Here is a 15381-nt window from a genome sequence, read left to right as displayed (position 1 = left end):
TAGATCAAGCATTCTCCAGATTTCTGGTTGCTCTTACTAGCGTCCTCTGCTTTCTCATCAATTCAGCCACGTGTTTCTTGAAGTGTGGTACCCAAAATTGGACATAGTTGTCCAGCTGACGCTTTGCCAGTGCTGAGTAGAGCAGAAGGATCATTTCATGTATCTTCATGACTTCACTCCCATTTATGCACCTCAGTCCCTTTTGCAACAACCTGACGGTTTTGACTCTCATCCAGCTTGAATGAACCTTGCAGCCTCCTGTGTATCTCAGACGTCGGCATTTCACTGCTCTTCACATCCCTGCCCTCTGATAATCACAGGGAATTAATGAATTTGCTGATTCATTTTGCCTCTCCCGAGGGTTTTTCCACCAAAGACAAGAGCTGGCTGCATCTCTCAATCTCACTGAGCTAGTCATTGTCTCTAGTGCCCAGTTAAGTTGACTTTGGGAAGAGGAAAAAGTTACTTCCGTAAAATAATTCCAGTTCTCTAAAGCATCTTCTCAGTAAAGCTGGACAGATGGTCTCAGAAGGGGAAGGAACATATTGCAGGATGGATGTATCCAGAAAATACAGGACAAACTACACATCTTGGACAGATCAGCTCGCCTTAAGCCTCTCAATGTGCCTTGAAGCTCTGCTATTTTTTTCTCTTACCTGCCTTGTTCCTGAGTTTTATTACCACTGGCCATTCCCGCTTGCAGAAGGAGCCCTTGTCCTCGCTGGGAAGTTGACAGTAGCTTGCACAAAGACGAGCCTGCATGGTACACTGCTGTTCCTTCCCTTTCCCAGGGCAGCCCCTGTTGAGCAGCTGCTCCCTTCTTGTTGAGCTGCCCACCATCTTGTTACCTTCAGACACTCTTCCTTGCTGGTTTGGGAAGAGGAGCTCGAAGCACATGGAATTTGCAATAAAGCCACTGATTGTCTTTTACAAATCAGTGCCCAGTACTTTATTCCTCCACGTCTTTGCAGCAAAGAGAGGGAGCATATTACATGAAGGTATGTGGGGGCGTGGATTTCCCAAGTTAATTGTAACAGAAATATGCCATTACCAAAAGCAATTAAGCGCCTTGTTTTCCTTCATAGCTTTGTGGGTCTTCTCCTGAATCAGTGATAGAATGTGATAAGGGAGGAGCATCATCTCCTCTTGCGGGGATTTGAAGTGTGAGACTCGACTCCTAGAAATTCGATGCATTAGAAGAAAGAGCTTTGGGGTGTCTTGAGTTCTTGATACAATGATTGGTCCCGAGTCTCTGTATGCAGGAAATATAGTTACCAAAAAAATTTTATTTATTGGTCTTCTGTTGATACTGACGGTTCATTTTTAGGTAATCCTATAAGGTAGGTCAATCTGTCAAATACATTTCTGCAATAACTTTTGCAGAAAAAGGGTCCAATTTAGAAACGCTTGTGTGCATCAGTCACTTTATTACCAAGGAGTATCAAATTGATTCACAGGCATAAAGCTTTTCACGAGTGGAGATGTTTGCAAAATTGGCCTCTCAGTCCTTATTCATCCAAACGACGTCAAACAAGACTTTTGGCAACAAAGAGGTTACATCTGTATGTCACTGTAGAACACACACCTTTTCTCCAGAACTGCAGAGTATTTTTGTGTGTAAAAGTGCCCGTCCAGGCTCTGAACGTGATTGTCACTGTGAGGAGACAGGAGGGGTGCAGTTCCTTCTAGAGGACTTCTGGAGTTCCACAACTTCTAAGAGCGAGGATAATCTTTACAGGGGTCAATGAAAAATGTGTTTCATTACAGAACATGTCACCCTTCGTAGAACGTGACTTTTGTTTTGGTTAGCACCACCCACAAATTTCCGTGCTTAAGCCGACGCCTCTGCCAATGCTGCCAAACATTCTGCTTGGTCTCCCGTTCCCTTTGCGTTTTCCAGCGAAACTGTTAAGTGTCCCTTCTGCAGGTGAGGAGCTGGAAGGGAAGATCTCTGAGCTCTCGTGTCCCTCCAGCAAGCAGGATGGCTTTTGCCACCATAATCTCTTGAGTAAATTGCGTAAAGCTGTTAACATTTTTATAGGTGACTGCATAATGTTATTGCATAAATGTATTTGACAGATTAATGTATTTTACACAACTTCCCTAGCAAACAATATAAGTGGTATCAATAAATGAAAAGCAGCGTGCTTCATTATGTTTTATAATTCATAATTTATATTTCTATCAAAATCTGCGACCCATCCTAGCATCATAGATGTATAAAGCAATTTTTGAATGACGGGCAGGTTGAAACAAATTTCTAAACTTTCCCTGTCAGCATCTCACTGGTGTGGGAAGGACAAGACGATAACCCCCGCCCCTGGCAGTAACATCATCAAACTGCACACTGTGGGACTGCGCCCTTCTTTGCGAGGAGGCGGGCTAACAGTAGTGGCTGAATTTATTCTGATGACCAAGTGACTGTTTTATAATGCTGAGAAACAGTCTCTGTGCTCTACCAATGAAACATGCGTTAAAACAAATCAGCATCATCTCAATGAATTAACGATTAATACATAAATAAATTCAACTAATACATAAAGAAATTATACTTGGCTAGTTTAGTCAGTTTTAACTGGTGGCCCCGTTCTGAACTCAGAGGAGTTTTGCACTGATATAACCAGAGGTTACAAAGGTCCCAATTTACAAAATTCGTCAGGCTTCCCTTTTTCAAAAGTTAGTTCAAATGCTTCATTAGCTTGTTAGAGCCACTTTAGGTTTCTGAATAACTGCTTAGAAGCCTAGCTTGCTCACACACCTTACTTCAGATGTCAGCTCTTATCAGATAGTTATGGACCTTGCAAAGCCCTACTTCTGTTGGGCACTACAAAATACCTCTGTACGGAACGTGCAGGAACTTACACGGATTCTACACTGAAACTTGTTCATATTCATCAATATCTGCAGGACTGACATATTTGTCTTTACAAATGTGACTAGAGTTTAGATTTTAAAGATGCCCCCTACACCTAAGCCATTTTATTGACTGAGCGTTAAACACCCCCTCCGATAATTTCAATCCAGACACCAAGTATACTGTGGAAACCAAACTTAGACATGATCTCGAGAAAAAGAGTGAAACTAGCTTCTTGATTTTACCTGTTCTCAAGCCACGTGCAAGCACTAAACAAATGCTGTAAATGTAGTCCATTACCATAACAAACTTTACTAACTTGAATAAGGGTCTTCTGAAATAATTTCTTTAATTGTAAGGTTAATAGAAATTTTTAATTTGGTCTTTATCCCTGATTTTGGCAGGCTGAGGATATTCCACCATGAATCTCCATATGATTTTAATGTCAGAACTTGTGTTTGGACAGAACATTTCTGAGAAATTTAATGAAAACTGGATACGTTGTTTTGGACTCCCAGCATGTTGTATCGCAAAACAGTTTTAATTACAGTATAGTTGATGTAAGTTAGTTTTGGTGTATATTGGCGTCTTTAATGAGTTTTGGGATGAATTTAATTCGTTATTAAAATCGGCATCCAAGCACATCTGGAGCACGGTGGTGTTTTAAATACAGACTAATCATTTAGGATGAGTTTGAACTTAATGTTTTAGCGCAGTTTAAATAAAATACCAGCATTCAATCATTGCAGGAATGGGAATATGTATGCACTAAGGTTCATGTCACTGGCACTCTGTCAGCTAACTGCTTGTTAAACCATGCCCTAAATTTTGACTGTCATCAGTAAAATGATTCTGAGCATTAATTTTGGCTTCCAACCCCACTCTGGCCATGCGGCAAGAGGACAGTAAATCTAACTGCACAACTCCTCTTCCTGCATTGAAAATACCGCAGCTACGTGGCGAAACACTGACTTCGTATAAATTTGTGGCACTGGTTTAAATGTATTTATAATAATTGGCAGCAGGCTCGGTGCTGGATCAGGTAGTGTCTGTCTGTAGGGCCGGAAGCTGGGTTTGTGGAACAAAAGTGCCATAAACATAAGGGTGATGTGTTTCTGTTCGCACCTGATCTGCGGGGCGAGCCGGTGGCACACGTGATCCGTCACTGGCAGCCAAGGAACTGTGGCTTGACTTGGCTGAACTGGGGTATCCACTTAAGCCAAGTCTTCTGGGCCTGTTCAAAGTCTAGCTGCTGTTATTTAGGACGTAGACTGAGGCCGTGGGGCCCTGTTGCCATCCCTCGGCAGGAAGTTTGAGTGGGTCCCACGCTCCCCTTCTCTTTCCCCTTTAGCTGCTGCAACTTGTGTTTTGGGTGCTCGTGCTCTCCGTTAGTTGCAGACTCGCCCACAGAAAACTTTACCTCCCTTAAAAGTACTTTGCTTCTTGACGTGGCTCAGGTTGACGTCCCATTCCGGGGGGCGAGGACACCGGCTGTGGGCTCAGCACAACGCAGGGGTACAAGCAGCTTCTGCTGCTGAGGTGGCCAAGGATGGGGTGAGCAGGGAACCGCCTGTCACCCCAAGTTGTGTGTGACACAGCTCGGTGTCGAAGCCGGTACCTGCTGGAGGTTCTGGTTGTTGCATGCACAGCCCAGGTTCCCCTCGACTGCTGAGACACTGACACTGCTGGGGGAAGTTTTGTTTGGGGGAAGTTTTTGGTGGGCCCTCTCCGGGGGCCAGCGCCGTGCCCAGGGGGTGGGCAGGGGTCCCTCACAGCCCTCAGCAGCGGCCGCCGGGTCCCTCACAGCCCTCAGCAGCGGCCCCCGGGTCCCTCACAGCCCTCAGCAGCGGCCCCCGGGTCCCTCACAGCCCTCAGCAGCGGCCCCCGGGTCCCTCACAGCCCTCAGCACCGGCCTTCCCACCCCTCACAGCCCTCAGCGCCGGGCCCAGGCCCCTGACAACTGGCCCCACGCCGCCGGGCAGAGCCGGTCCCGGCAGCGGGAGGCGCCACCGGGCTGTGACGGGACGGGGTGAGGAGCGGCTCCCCCGGCTGGTGGCGGCAGGAGCGGGAAGGGGAGAGCAGCTCCAGAAACGGGAGCAGGGCGCGGGGAGCACCGGAGTGGGAGAAGATGGCGGGGGGGGGAACGGGACTGGAAGAAACTTCCCCCTCGTCAACCGCTGGGAGTTGTCTCTCGCTAAGCAGGAGGGGGGTCCCTTCCCCCGCCGAGGGGACACGGGAGGGGAGGGAAAACCGCGCTCACCCCGCCGCGGAGCAGCCCCGGCGGCGACAGCCCTGAGGCGATGGGGGAGAAACAGGGAGCCGGGGGGGCGGCGAGGGGGGGGGGGGGGGGGGGGGGGGAGCTGAAGGGGCGGAGCCTCGCCCCGCGGCCCCGCCCTCGCCCCGCCCCTCGTGCCGGGGAGCGCGCGCGCGCGCCGGCACTTTGTTGTTCTCCCGGCGGCGGGCGCAGCGCGCATGCGCGGCCCGCGAGCCTTCACTCCCTCCGCCCCCCCCCCGCTCCATCCGGGCACCGCCGAATTAGCATTGACAGCCGAGGCACAACTTTTTCCCCAGGCAAAGTGAAATCCAGGCGCGCACTCCGAGGAAATATAGTCCCTCCCGTTCCCAGCCCTGGCCGTCCCCATGGGCGGGGGGCGGCGGGGCGGCGGGAGGCGGCGGCGCGGCGGCGGGGCGGAGCGGGGGCGGCGGGCGGGGGGGCGCGGGGGCGCGCGGGCGGGGGCGCCGGGGGAGGGGCCCCCCTACTTTGGCGGAAAGTGAGTGATGAGTCTGTGTCCCCAGCAAAGAGGCAAAGAACTTGCTTTGCAGACTGAGTAGTTGTTTCTTTCGATTGTTGTTGTCGCTTTTTTTTTAAATTTTATTGTTACTGCCATTCTTTTTTTCCTTTTTTTTTTTTTTTAATTTTTCCTGGCCTTTCTTTCTTTCCTTCTTTTTTTTTTTTTAATTACTTTTTTTTTTTTTTTTCCGTGGAGGGAGGGGTGGCTGCCTGGCTGGCTGGCGGGTCGGTTGCAAAAAGCGAGAGAGAAAAAAAAAAAAAAGCCAAAAAAAAAAAAAAAGAAAAGAAAGAGAGCAAAAAAAAAAAAAAAGCAAACCAAACAAAACCAAACCAAAAACCAAACCAAACAAACAAACAAAAAAACTTCATTCGGATCTGAAAGTGGCAGGAAAGTGCCTGGCAAGTTGCAGGGATGGAGCTACACAGCTTGCAAGAGGCGTTAAAAGTGGAAATCCAATGTCATCAGGTAAAAAAAAATAAAATAATAAGCAAATAAAAAATGCTCTTCTATCCCCGGTGCCTTTTCGAGGGAGAGGAGCTCGGAAGGCACCAGTGTTGCATGCTTCGCGAGGAGCCTTGGCTGCTTGTCGCAGGGGCTATCGATCAGGGGCGGGGGGAGCGGGGCCGGGGCCGCGGCCGGGGCGGCGGGGGGGGCCGGGGCCGCGGCGGGGGCCCCCCCCGGGCCCCCCCCGGCCCCCCGCGGCAATGGCGAGCACTTCGCCAAAGTAGTTTTGCGGCTTGTTTGCCTGAGTTCTTTTTTTTTTTTTTTTTTTTTTTTTTTCCCTCTTCCTTTTTTTTTTTTGTGTGTGTGTTGTGGAGATGCGGAGTTAACGTTGCGGTCGGGGCTGGTGTGAGTGTGTGTGTACGCGTGTGCGTGAGTGTGAGCGAGTGTGTGCGAGTGTGTGTGTGTGTGTTGGAGAGATTAGGACGAGACTTGAATATTTATGAGCTTTGCTTGAAACTGACTCGCAGTGTTTACTTGCCTCTTTGTTCCTTACCCCCCTCCCTCCCCCGTCCACACACATACATACATTTAAAAAAATCCATTAAACTTGAAACAGTTTCTAATTCCTCCTTTTTTGGGGGTGATTTTTTTTTTTTTTTTATAGAAACTAGTTGCACAGATGAAGCAAGATCCACAGGTAAATGCAGATCCTTTTTTTTCTCTTCTTCAGTATTTTATCCCTGCTGTAATAAGCGCAGTTGTGCTGGGACAGCAGGATGAGAAACTTTATCAGTAAGAGATCTCATTTTGTAGTCTGCACTGAGCTTTCTTACTAAGGAGGGTGTTTTGTGTGTGCATGCTTTCGTACGGCTTTGGTGGAATGGTTTTGCCTTTGAACAATTTCTAGATCGCAAGTTTATTCATGACAGGGGTTAGTTTACACTTTGCCTTTAATATGCATCTTATTGCCGTTTTTGCAGAACGGGGATCTTAAGAAACAAATCCATGAAAGGCAATCAAGAATAGCAGCTCTTAATGAGAAACAAGTAAGGAACAGATCGATTCAGTTGTGTTTGGTTTTTCTTCTTGTTTTTACAATGCACTATCTAAACATCCGAAAAGTGTCTGCGTTAGCTGAAAAATACCGACGGCAGAGAATATAACATCCATTTTCCTAAGCGTAAAGTAAGAAAATGCATGTTTTCAAAATGAGGTCGGATTCTCGGATGTCTTGCTGGGGGAAAGAATGATTTTAGTACTAGTAGTAAAAAGATAAGCAGTAGTTAAAACGTAAAAAAAAAAAAATGAGGCGTCCATTTTGAGTTGGTCGACATGTTTTAGGAATATGGAAAATTCTCCTGTCTTGGGCTACTTTGTGCACTTCCGTGTAATGTGCAGAGCAAGAGTTGGGAGGGAGGAGGCTGGAGCCCAGTTCGAGCTGTTTCTGGGTTTGATTACAAAACTGATTTTTATTGATCACTTTATTTTATTTCTTTTCTTCTTCTTCTTCTTTTTTTTTTTTTTTTTTTCCTCCCCACTTGCCTTTCTCTTCCCTTGGTCTGATCTGACGTGTTAGCTTTTGATTCGAGTTCACTTAGGCACTTTCACTTTTTTCCCCCTTCCAAAAATACGAATAAAAACAGATTAACCTGTTTCAGCTGCCGGGGGGGGGACGGGGGGTGTGGGGGGGGGAAGAACAACGGAGGAGGGGAACAAAACAAACCAGAAACCTTCCTTCCTCCCTTCCCCCCCGCCCTCCCCAAACTTTCTCATCTCTCTTTTTTTGTGCCCGGTGACCCCCGAGCCCGCTGCTCCGCCCGTGACCCACCCCACCCCCCCCCCCCCCCCCCCGGGGAGGAAAGTTGCGGGGGGCGGCGGCGGTTCAGCACCGCGGACAGCGGCGCCGCCGCGCCGGGCGCGCACTGCCCGGAGTGCCCGCACCCCCCGCACCCCCTGTCCCCACTTTTGGGACTTGTGCGGGGAGGGCGGCTGACAGCGCCAGCGGCAGATCTGCCGGCTTGGGCCCGCCCCGCCGGGGGGGAACTTTCCGTCTCTCCCCCCACCCCACCCCGGGGCCCGGCGCGGCGCTGCCCTCCCCGTCCCTCGGCTGCCGGGAGCCCGCGCGGCTCCGCCGGAATGCGGCGGCACGTTCAGCACCGGGGCCGCGGACAGCGCCAGCGGGGCGCGGGGCTGCCAGCCCCAAAGCCGCCTCCTCCCTCCCTCCCTCCCTCCCTCCCTCCCTCCCTCCCTCCCTCCCTCCCTCCCTCCCTCCCTCTCTCCCTCCCTCCCTCTCTCCCTCTCTCCCTCTCTCCCTCCCTCCCTCCCTCCCTCCCTCCCTCCCTCCCTCTCTCCCTCTCTCCCTCTCTCCCTCTCTCCCTCTCTCCCTCTCTCCCTCCCTCCCTCCCTCCCTCCCTCCCTCCCTCCCTCTCTCCCTCTCTCCCTCTCTCCCTCTCTTCCTCCCTTCTTCCCTCCCTCCCTCCCTCCCGGCAAGGGACCTCCAGGGGAGAGGGGGACACATTTTCACTTCCACCCCCTTTTTTTCCCTTCTTTTTTTTCCTTTTTATTTTTGTCGTTGTGTTTTGTTTTCTTTTGCTGGAGTTGCGGTTGAAGTTGAAAAGTGATCAGTGCACACAGCCCCTGTGCCCATAGGTGACGGGGATTCTCTGCCAGCCTTTTCCTCCCAGTTTATTGTAATCAGAATTTGTCAGCACTCTCAATTTGGTAGTGGAAGCTTCCATTTTGTGAGGAAGGGGTGTTGGTTTCTTCTAACATGGAGAAAAGTCTGCAGAGTTTGAAGGTGGGGGATGGGGCCCCATTCATGCTGAACATTACCATTTTGATTGCTTTGATGCCATTTTTGGAGGGGGGAGGGGATAGAATACCCTACTCAGCAGAGCACAAAGATGTTTAATCACTGTATAGAATCAAATCAGATACTTTCTTTTTTAAAGCAAATCTGACACTACATGATAGCTAAGGGCTGTTAGTCCTTTTTTTGCAGTGTAAAACAGCAAGTTGTTGACTCTAATACTACTATACTGAGTAGAAGATTTTTTTTTTTTTAAACAAGGTAACAGCCTTTACTGCAACAATGCATCTTTATGTGTTCTTTCTTCAATATGGAAATAGTTTTACTGTTCTAAGTGGGTATTTAGAACATACATTTGATCATTTTCCCCTGTATTGTAGCAACTATTTCAAGGCTGTTTAAATTTTTATGATGATAGTAAATGAGAAGCTATTTATTATGTGTCATGTTGGAATTTAGATAAGGCAGAGAGACACATTTGAAAATACAGTTTGAATGTTCAGATTCAACTCGGTGAAAACGGTTTTTGCTAAGCTTGCGCAATGTGTTTATGTATAATCCAAACTAACTAGCGGACAATTGTCTATTTATGACTTGCCCTTCTCGTAATCTTATAAATAAATCTATAAACTCTGAAGTAATTAAACATAAAATACTAAAATTCTGCAAACAGCAGATTTGGCCTAGCAGCAAACCTACTATTTTTAGGCAAAACCCTGGCTTTCTTTTACTGATTTCAATATCCTGTGCAACAAGAGCTTATAAACAAGAGACTAGCTGGTGGTGTGGTGTCCTCTTGCTCCAGGCTGCCACCTCTGGAGATCTAAACTGAAATCTTGCTCGGGTCACAAGTGAAATGAGTTTGGAGGTCTTAGCCTTTGACCAAGTCACAAAACCATTGTATAACTTTGCAGACTTACTGTAATTAGTAGTTGCTCCTCAGGTAACGGCTTCTAAATGAACTATCAGTCCTTGAGGGCGCGAAGAACGTGCCCTGAAGGCTGCTGAGACAATACACAGGCAAATGTTGGAGCCCTTCAGTGGTTTCAAGCTCTCACTTTTGTGGCTGTACCAAAACACCGATGTAAACTTAAGTAGGCAGTGTAAGTAGGGAGGTTATTTTTACACATGTATTTACATTCCTTCCCTCCTCGCCCCCCCGAAGATTTGTTTAGGCACAACTAATTCATAATTCAATAATGTATACCTTGGATTGTGCATGCACTGAATACAAAAGATGTGAAAATTGCATTTCAATTAAACTGCACATGTGGATGATGAAACGGATAGTAAAATGAATGGATGATCACATCACCCGCATCTGTTAGAAATACAGCAGGAGTGAGCGTTATCTTTCAGTACCCCGTTCATCGTTTTCCATCGTAGCCATTGGCATTTGTGGCAATGTTTCCTTTTCTTGAAAGTTACAGATAAAGACAGAAAGAACTGAATGACAAACTCAACTTTTGGGTGCACGAGGTAGATGTATAGAGTAGACTTTTATGCACAGCTGGGTTTTAAGTTGCAACCTAATTAAGGATCCCTGGCCAGTCATCGATGTTTCTTTTATGTTGGTGGTTTAGAGAAGTACGGAATTAAATGTATTTTTAATATTTTCTCAGTGTTTTCAAATAAGTACTGTAGAGCCATCATTTTCATGATTGAAATGGTGCTGTTTCAATCAATCCTTTATTTGGCATCCAACTCAGAAAGACAAAAGTTAGACTTTTGTTAGAAGTGCATCTTTCCTATACTATAGTTTTGATGAATTGTAATAGTATTTGAGAGTGGGTTACCTCTTCTTTAACAAGATATGATGTGTGAAGACTCCATTAGTTGGTCCAGTGGTTTTACACCTTCAATCTACAGCACAAGCAGAGCAGCGGTAACATTTTTATCTAAATTGTCAAGCAACAAGCATTTATATGTAAATAAAAGAGCTATCATAAGAGTCAGCGTTGGCCTTAAAAGCACACCAGAGGTGCTCTGCTGCGTATATTTCTTGCTTTCTTTATGTCCTTAAAGAGTCATTAAGGGTCTTTTAATTTTAGAAAGTTGTCTCTTATTAATTAATAGATCAAGGTAAACAATTAAACAGACCTTTCACCTCTAGTCGGAAGTTACTTGGTACTGACATAAGTATGAGGTGGTAAGCCAGGTCTTAAAAATTAACAGTGAGCATCTGTGGGCCACTATATTTTCGACTGTGATGAAGTCTGAATTCAGCCAGCCTGTCCTGGAGCGCAGTAATAAAAATATGTCTTCCTGAAAGACATTATGTATATGCCATTCACTTGTGCACTGCCTCATTTCTTTACCATAATTTACTATCTATGCAGAAAATCAACATTAGTTGCAGGCAGGCTCTCCCAGCCTGTGTTGTTGCTGGTTTGTATTTTTGGGCAGTATATCTGAAATTAAATCGCTGACCGTATTTCGCCCGTGGTGATCACCAGCAAAGCCCGTTTGTGGAAAGTGTTAGGCTTCTTAAAATGTAAGTACAGTTCTTGCACAAGTTGTTGGAAACGATTTGGCTCAGGGTGTCTGGTTTTACTGGTGGTGTGTCTTTGTTTTGGGGAAAAGGAGGAAGTGGTTTTTTGGTTTGTTGAAATTCGTGCTGTGCTGTGCCTGGAAATGGCAGCATTGTTTACACGTGTTAAAGGGTAAATTATTGACATTTGCCAAAGCTCAGTATCTCATCCGGCTGGGTACTTTCAAAATTGTTGAAATAAAATAAGGGTTCTAAGCTTCAGGGAAAACTGACCTCCGTCAAACCGGAAAGACATTTCCAAATCAAGTTGAACCTAATGTCAAACTCTGTCCCAAGGTACACACAGCACTCCTGTTTGCTGTGGCAAGAATTGCATCTACGTATGACTCGCTGAACTCAAGGGAGACAGTTGAAGTATGAAACTTTTCAGTCGCTGCGTTGAGTCTTTAAACATAAAGACAACAAATATGGCCTTGACTTTGCAGTTCTTACGCACATCGAGGTCCCGCTGACTGTGCTGGGAAACCTGAACAACTGCAGAATCAAATGAACTTACTGGATCAAAGTAAAGATTAGTTCTGGATTGTAATTCAGAAAGCTTCAGTTCCTTTTTTTAAATTGCTAGAATCAGCTAGTAATTTATTGGTTGCTTTGCCATCTGTAGAAAAAGTGACAAAATTAGGCAAGAATTTACCTTCAGCTCCTTGGAGGAGAAATTTGGGAATATAGTTTGCATAACGGCAATCCTAGCATTCTGTTTGTGCTTTCAGTGATACCGTACTGAGGTTCCCTGTTCACGTTGGGGAAAAAGGGTAATAAAGGACATTTTCGTAGAGGTGAAACACGATGGAAATGTGTATACTTGCGGCTTTCTGCCATCCGTTAGGTTGCCCTTCTAAGATTCATGGAAATTGCACATTCATAATGAAAGTGTGTACTGGAGGGGGTTAGAACCGTCTTTTGTTTGGTAGCTGCTTGACTGGCATGTGAAATGCTATTTCATTCCAGCATTTTTCTTTGACTGTACACTTCTCTGTGCTTGTACAGTGTATCACTTGGCAGGGCTAAGAGTTGAAAAGTGAACGTTACATTCATTCTAACCATTTTAAAGAGTTCACTTTGATATTTTAGCCACTTAAAACACCTGCTGTCAGAACAGTACAATTGATTTCAATTAACTTTGAATTTCTTCAATAAGATGACTCTTATAATAACTTCAGTAATCCCATGATGCCTCATTAGAGGAGCTGGCTATGATGATTATCCCTGTGATTTAGCAATTTTTTCCTTACAATGCCTTTGTCTATTCAGAAAAAGGAATTACGCCAACAGTACCTTTTTATTTCACTTCTAGTTTTACACTAACGGTACTTGCTACCTGTTACATGTTGTAAAATATCTCATTTATACTTGCAGCAAACAGGTATTTATTCAGAATAACACGATACTTTGGTAGGGAGACCCTTTCAAAGAAACTTTAGTTCTAGATAGGAACTCTATGTCTTAGAGTTAGAATTCGTTTTAATTTTGGACAGTTAAAAGCGGTGCTTCTGCAGGAGTCTTTGTCTAGAGCTCTGGTTTAATGGAACCGATTCTCCACTGGCTCGTGCCACGTCTGCAGCTCATCCAGAACAGTGTATCATGTCAGCTGTTTATACCAGTTCACTTTGCTTCAGGATCTGGTCCCCAGACTCGTTCTGCTTGTGGAAGAAAAGGGGAATATATCTCCAAATGTCTCCTTTCCATAGCATGATGCTAGCGAAGAGGTTTTGAATGGTGATTTTAAATCGCATTTCCAATGGGATACTGCATCACTCTAAACACTTCTGGTATGTTCAAGTAGAGAAAATCCCTTTTCATCTCATTCCAGATTTGATTTTCAAGTTGAAAGCATGAAGGCGTATAAAGGCACGTTAATACAGAGTTACTTTTAACTTTTCCCTCTATGCCTCTCTCTTTGTGATCAAAGATAAAATATGCGGTATTTTTGTACTTGATTATAAAATGATACCTCCCCCTCCCCTCCGCCCCCCCAAAACAAAATCTGAAGCATCAACACAATTTCTAATCGATAGAGTTAAAGGGTAGAAGTTTGCAAATCGATAAGACGAGGCCGTGGTCAATGGTGTATGTGTGGCCAGGATGTCAGAGAGGGCAATTTGTACACGCAGAGTAGTTGGAGGTAAGGGAGGTATGAAAATGGGCTGCAAGTTTAAGATAAGAACAAAGAAGAACAAAAAAAAGAATTGGACTAATTGAAATGCAAATTTGTCTTTCTGCCATTAAAGTAGACAGTTATTTCAACCTCACAGACTCATATTTGGTCTATCCAATCCTCAGCCTTGAATCACCTTAAGCACCCTTCCCTTATATGCATGTATATAAATGTATGCAGATCTCTTTTTTTTTTTTTTTTTTTAACTTAAGGTGGTACTACTTTTTTATTTGGAAATGTTCGTCTTGAGCCAAAATGTACTTCCTTAAACATGCTTTCTCCCCCCCCCCGCCTTCCTCTTTTTTGAATCAGCTACTTATTGTTATGTAGTAGCAATTTCCAGAGTGTCATATGAAATTGCTGATGCGGCTTAGTTCTAGCTACAACCTGCAACTGCCAATAGTAAGCATCTATTGAAATCTAATATGTACCACAGGGCTTTTTTTGCACATGTACAGGCAGACCCTTCTGGTTAATATACAGAGACAGTGGAAAAAAGGAGGAGGTATTTTCTTTTTTTAACCCGTGGAGGAGTTCAATATATGCCCAAGTTTAAACTACAAAATGATCCTTTTGACTGAGTGAAAGTAAACCAGAGGACTGGCCCTGAGTGCGGCTGCAGTAAAATCAAAACAATGAGTATCTGGGAACTCTGTAGATCTGATGGGTGGTGTTAATTTGACTTTTTGAGAGGCAATCTTATTTTCAGAGATGGAATTTACTCCTGAGAGCCTGGGTGTTGAAGCTGTGGCAAGCACAGTGCGTTCACCTGAAAGTTTGTCTGATTGCTTGCATTTAATCAAGAGGAGCACACAATTGGTCTTGCAACAGAAGTTAAATCTGTATAGTGTACAGGTCGTTTTCCTTTCTGCATTGATTTAACTTGATCGTGTTGGTACTTTGTGATGTAGCTTACCTCTTATCCGGAGAGGAGGGATGGAACAGCCTTTCTGCGCAAACTCAGCTATCGATGACAAATCTTACGAGGTTACAGAAAGTGAAAATGTATATTACATTTTGATTAACACGAGCGAGAATCATTGATACTTTTGACACGCAGCAGAGATTAACCTGCATTTTCTGTAATTTTCCGTTTTCCTAAAGCTCTTTGAATCAGCTAAGATTGCCTAAAGATTTATTGGTGAACTGAAGCTTTTCTAAGAATGAGAAAGACGAGAGAAGCTTCCATTCTCAGACTTGAGTGTCTCTGTGTATAAATGTGCTTGTGTGTGTGTGGTTGGGTGTGAGCATAAGGTCTTTCTCTTTGATATCATTCAGGCAGAAAGCCAATATGCGCATGTAAATGAGCCTGAAAATGTAATTAAAAATATATACATACTGTGATACAGAATTTAATGAGAGATGCAGGTTACAAAGTGACAAGTAACGTTTTCTATATAATCACTGATACTAACTCTCATCTGTGATTTATGCATCTCGTGTGTTATTAAGTGCCGAACAGATAAATGCTGAAATTATTTCTTTAAATATGATTTCTCCACAACGAGCGAATGCAAAGTACGCCTTGCCCCTTCTCTTCCCTTCAGCCAAAACAAAAGCCAAAATACACCTACCATGAAAATATTACTACGGAGACTAAAAGTGTTGTATATAAGGTCACATAAAGACCTTTGATAACATCTCTTTCCTGGCAATAAAACACGACGAAATAGACTTACCAGTGTCGTTAATATATTAAGATCAAGGAAATTCTGCAAATCGTTAACACACGTCTAGGAACTCATGTACAGATGGAAAAAGGTAAAGATTGCCAGG

The 15381-nt window shown here is 45.0% G+C and overlaps 1 protein-coding gene across 3 annotated transcripts in view; it reads left to right on the top strand.

Moving 5' to 3' along the window:
• The first annotated feature begins 5566 nt into the window (after positions 1 to 5566).
• PHF21B (PHD finger protein 21B) overlaps positions 5567 to 15381 on the top strand; it is a 171472-nt gene continuing 161657 nt past the window's right edge. For 2 of the 3 annotated variants that reach the window (XM_074825609.1, XM_074825608.1), the window contains exons 1-3: positions 5567 to 6111; positions 6755 to 6787; positions 7071 to 7136. In XM_074825609.1, the coding sequence (XP_074681710.1) occupies positions 6058 to 6111; positions 6755 to 6787; positions 7071 to 7136 (153 nt within the window). In that variant the 5' untranslated portion in view covers positions 5567 to 6057. The remainder of the gene's footprint in view (positions 6112 to 6754; positions 6788 to 7070; positions 7137 to 15381) is intronic. The other variant, XM_074825611.1, reaches the window with a different exon arrangement.

Source organism: Strix aluco, chromosome 5 (genome assembly GCF_031877795.1).
Source record: "Strix aluco isolate bStrAlu1 chromosome 5, bStrAlu1.hap1, whole genome shotgun sequence".
Taxonomy (NCBI): domain Eukaryota; kingdom Metazoa; phylum Chordata; class Aves; order Strigiformes; family Strigidae; genus Strix; species Strix aluco.
The sequence above is the reverse complement of the archived record's forward strand: the minus strand, read 5'-3'. Positions and strand labels throughout refer to the sequence as shown.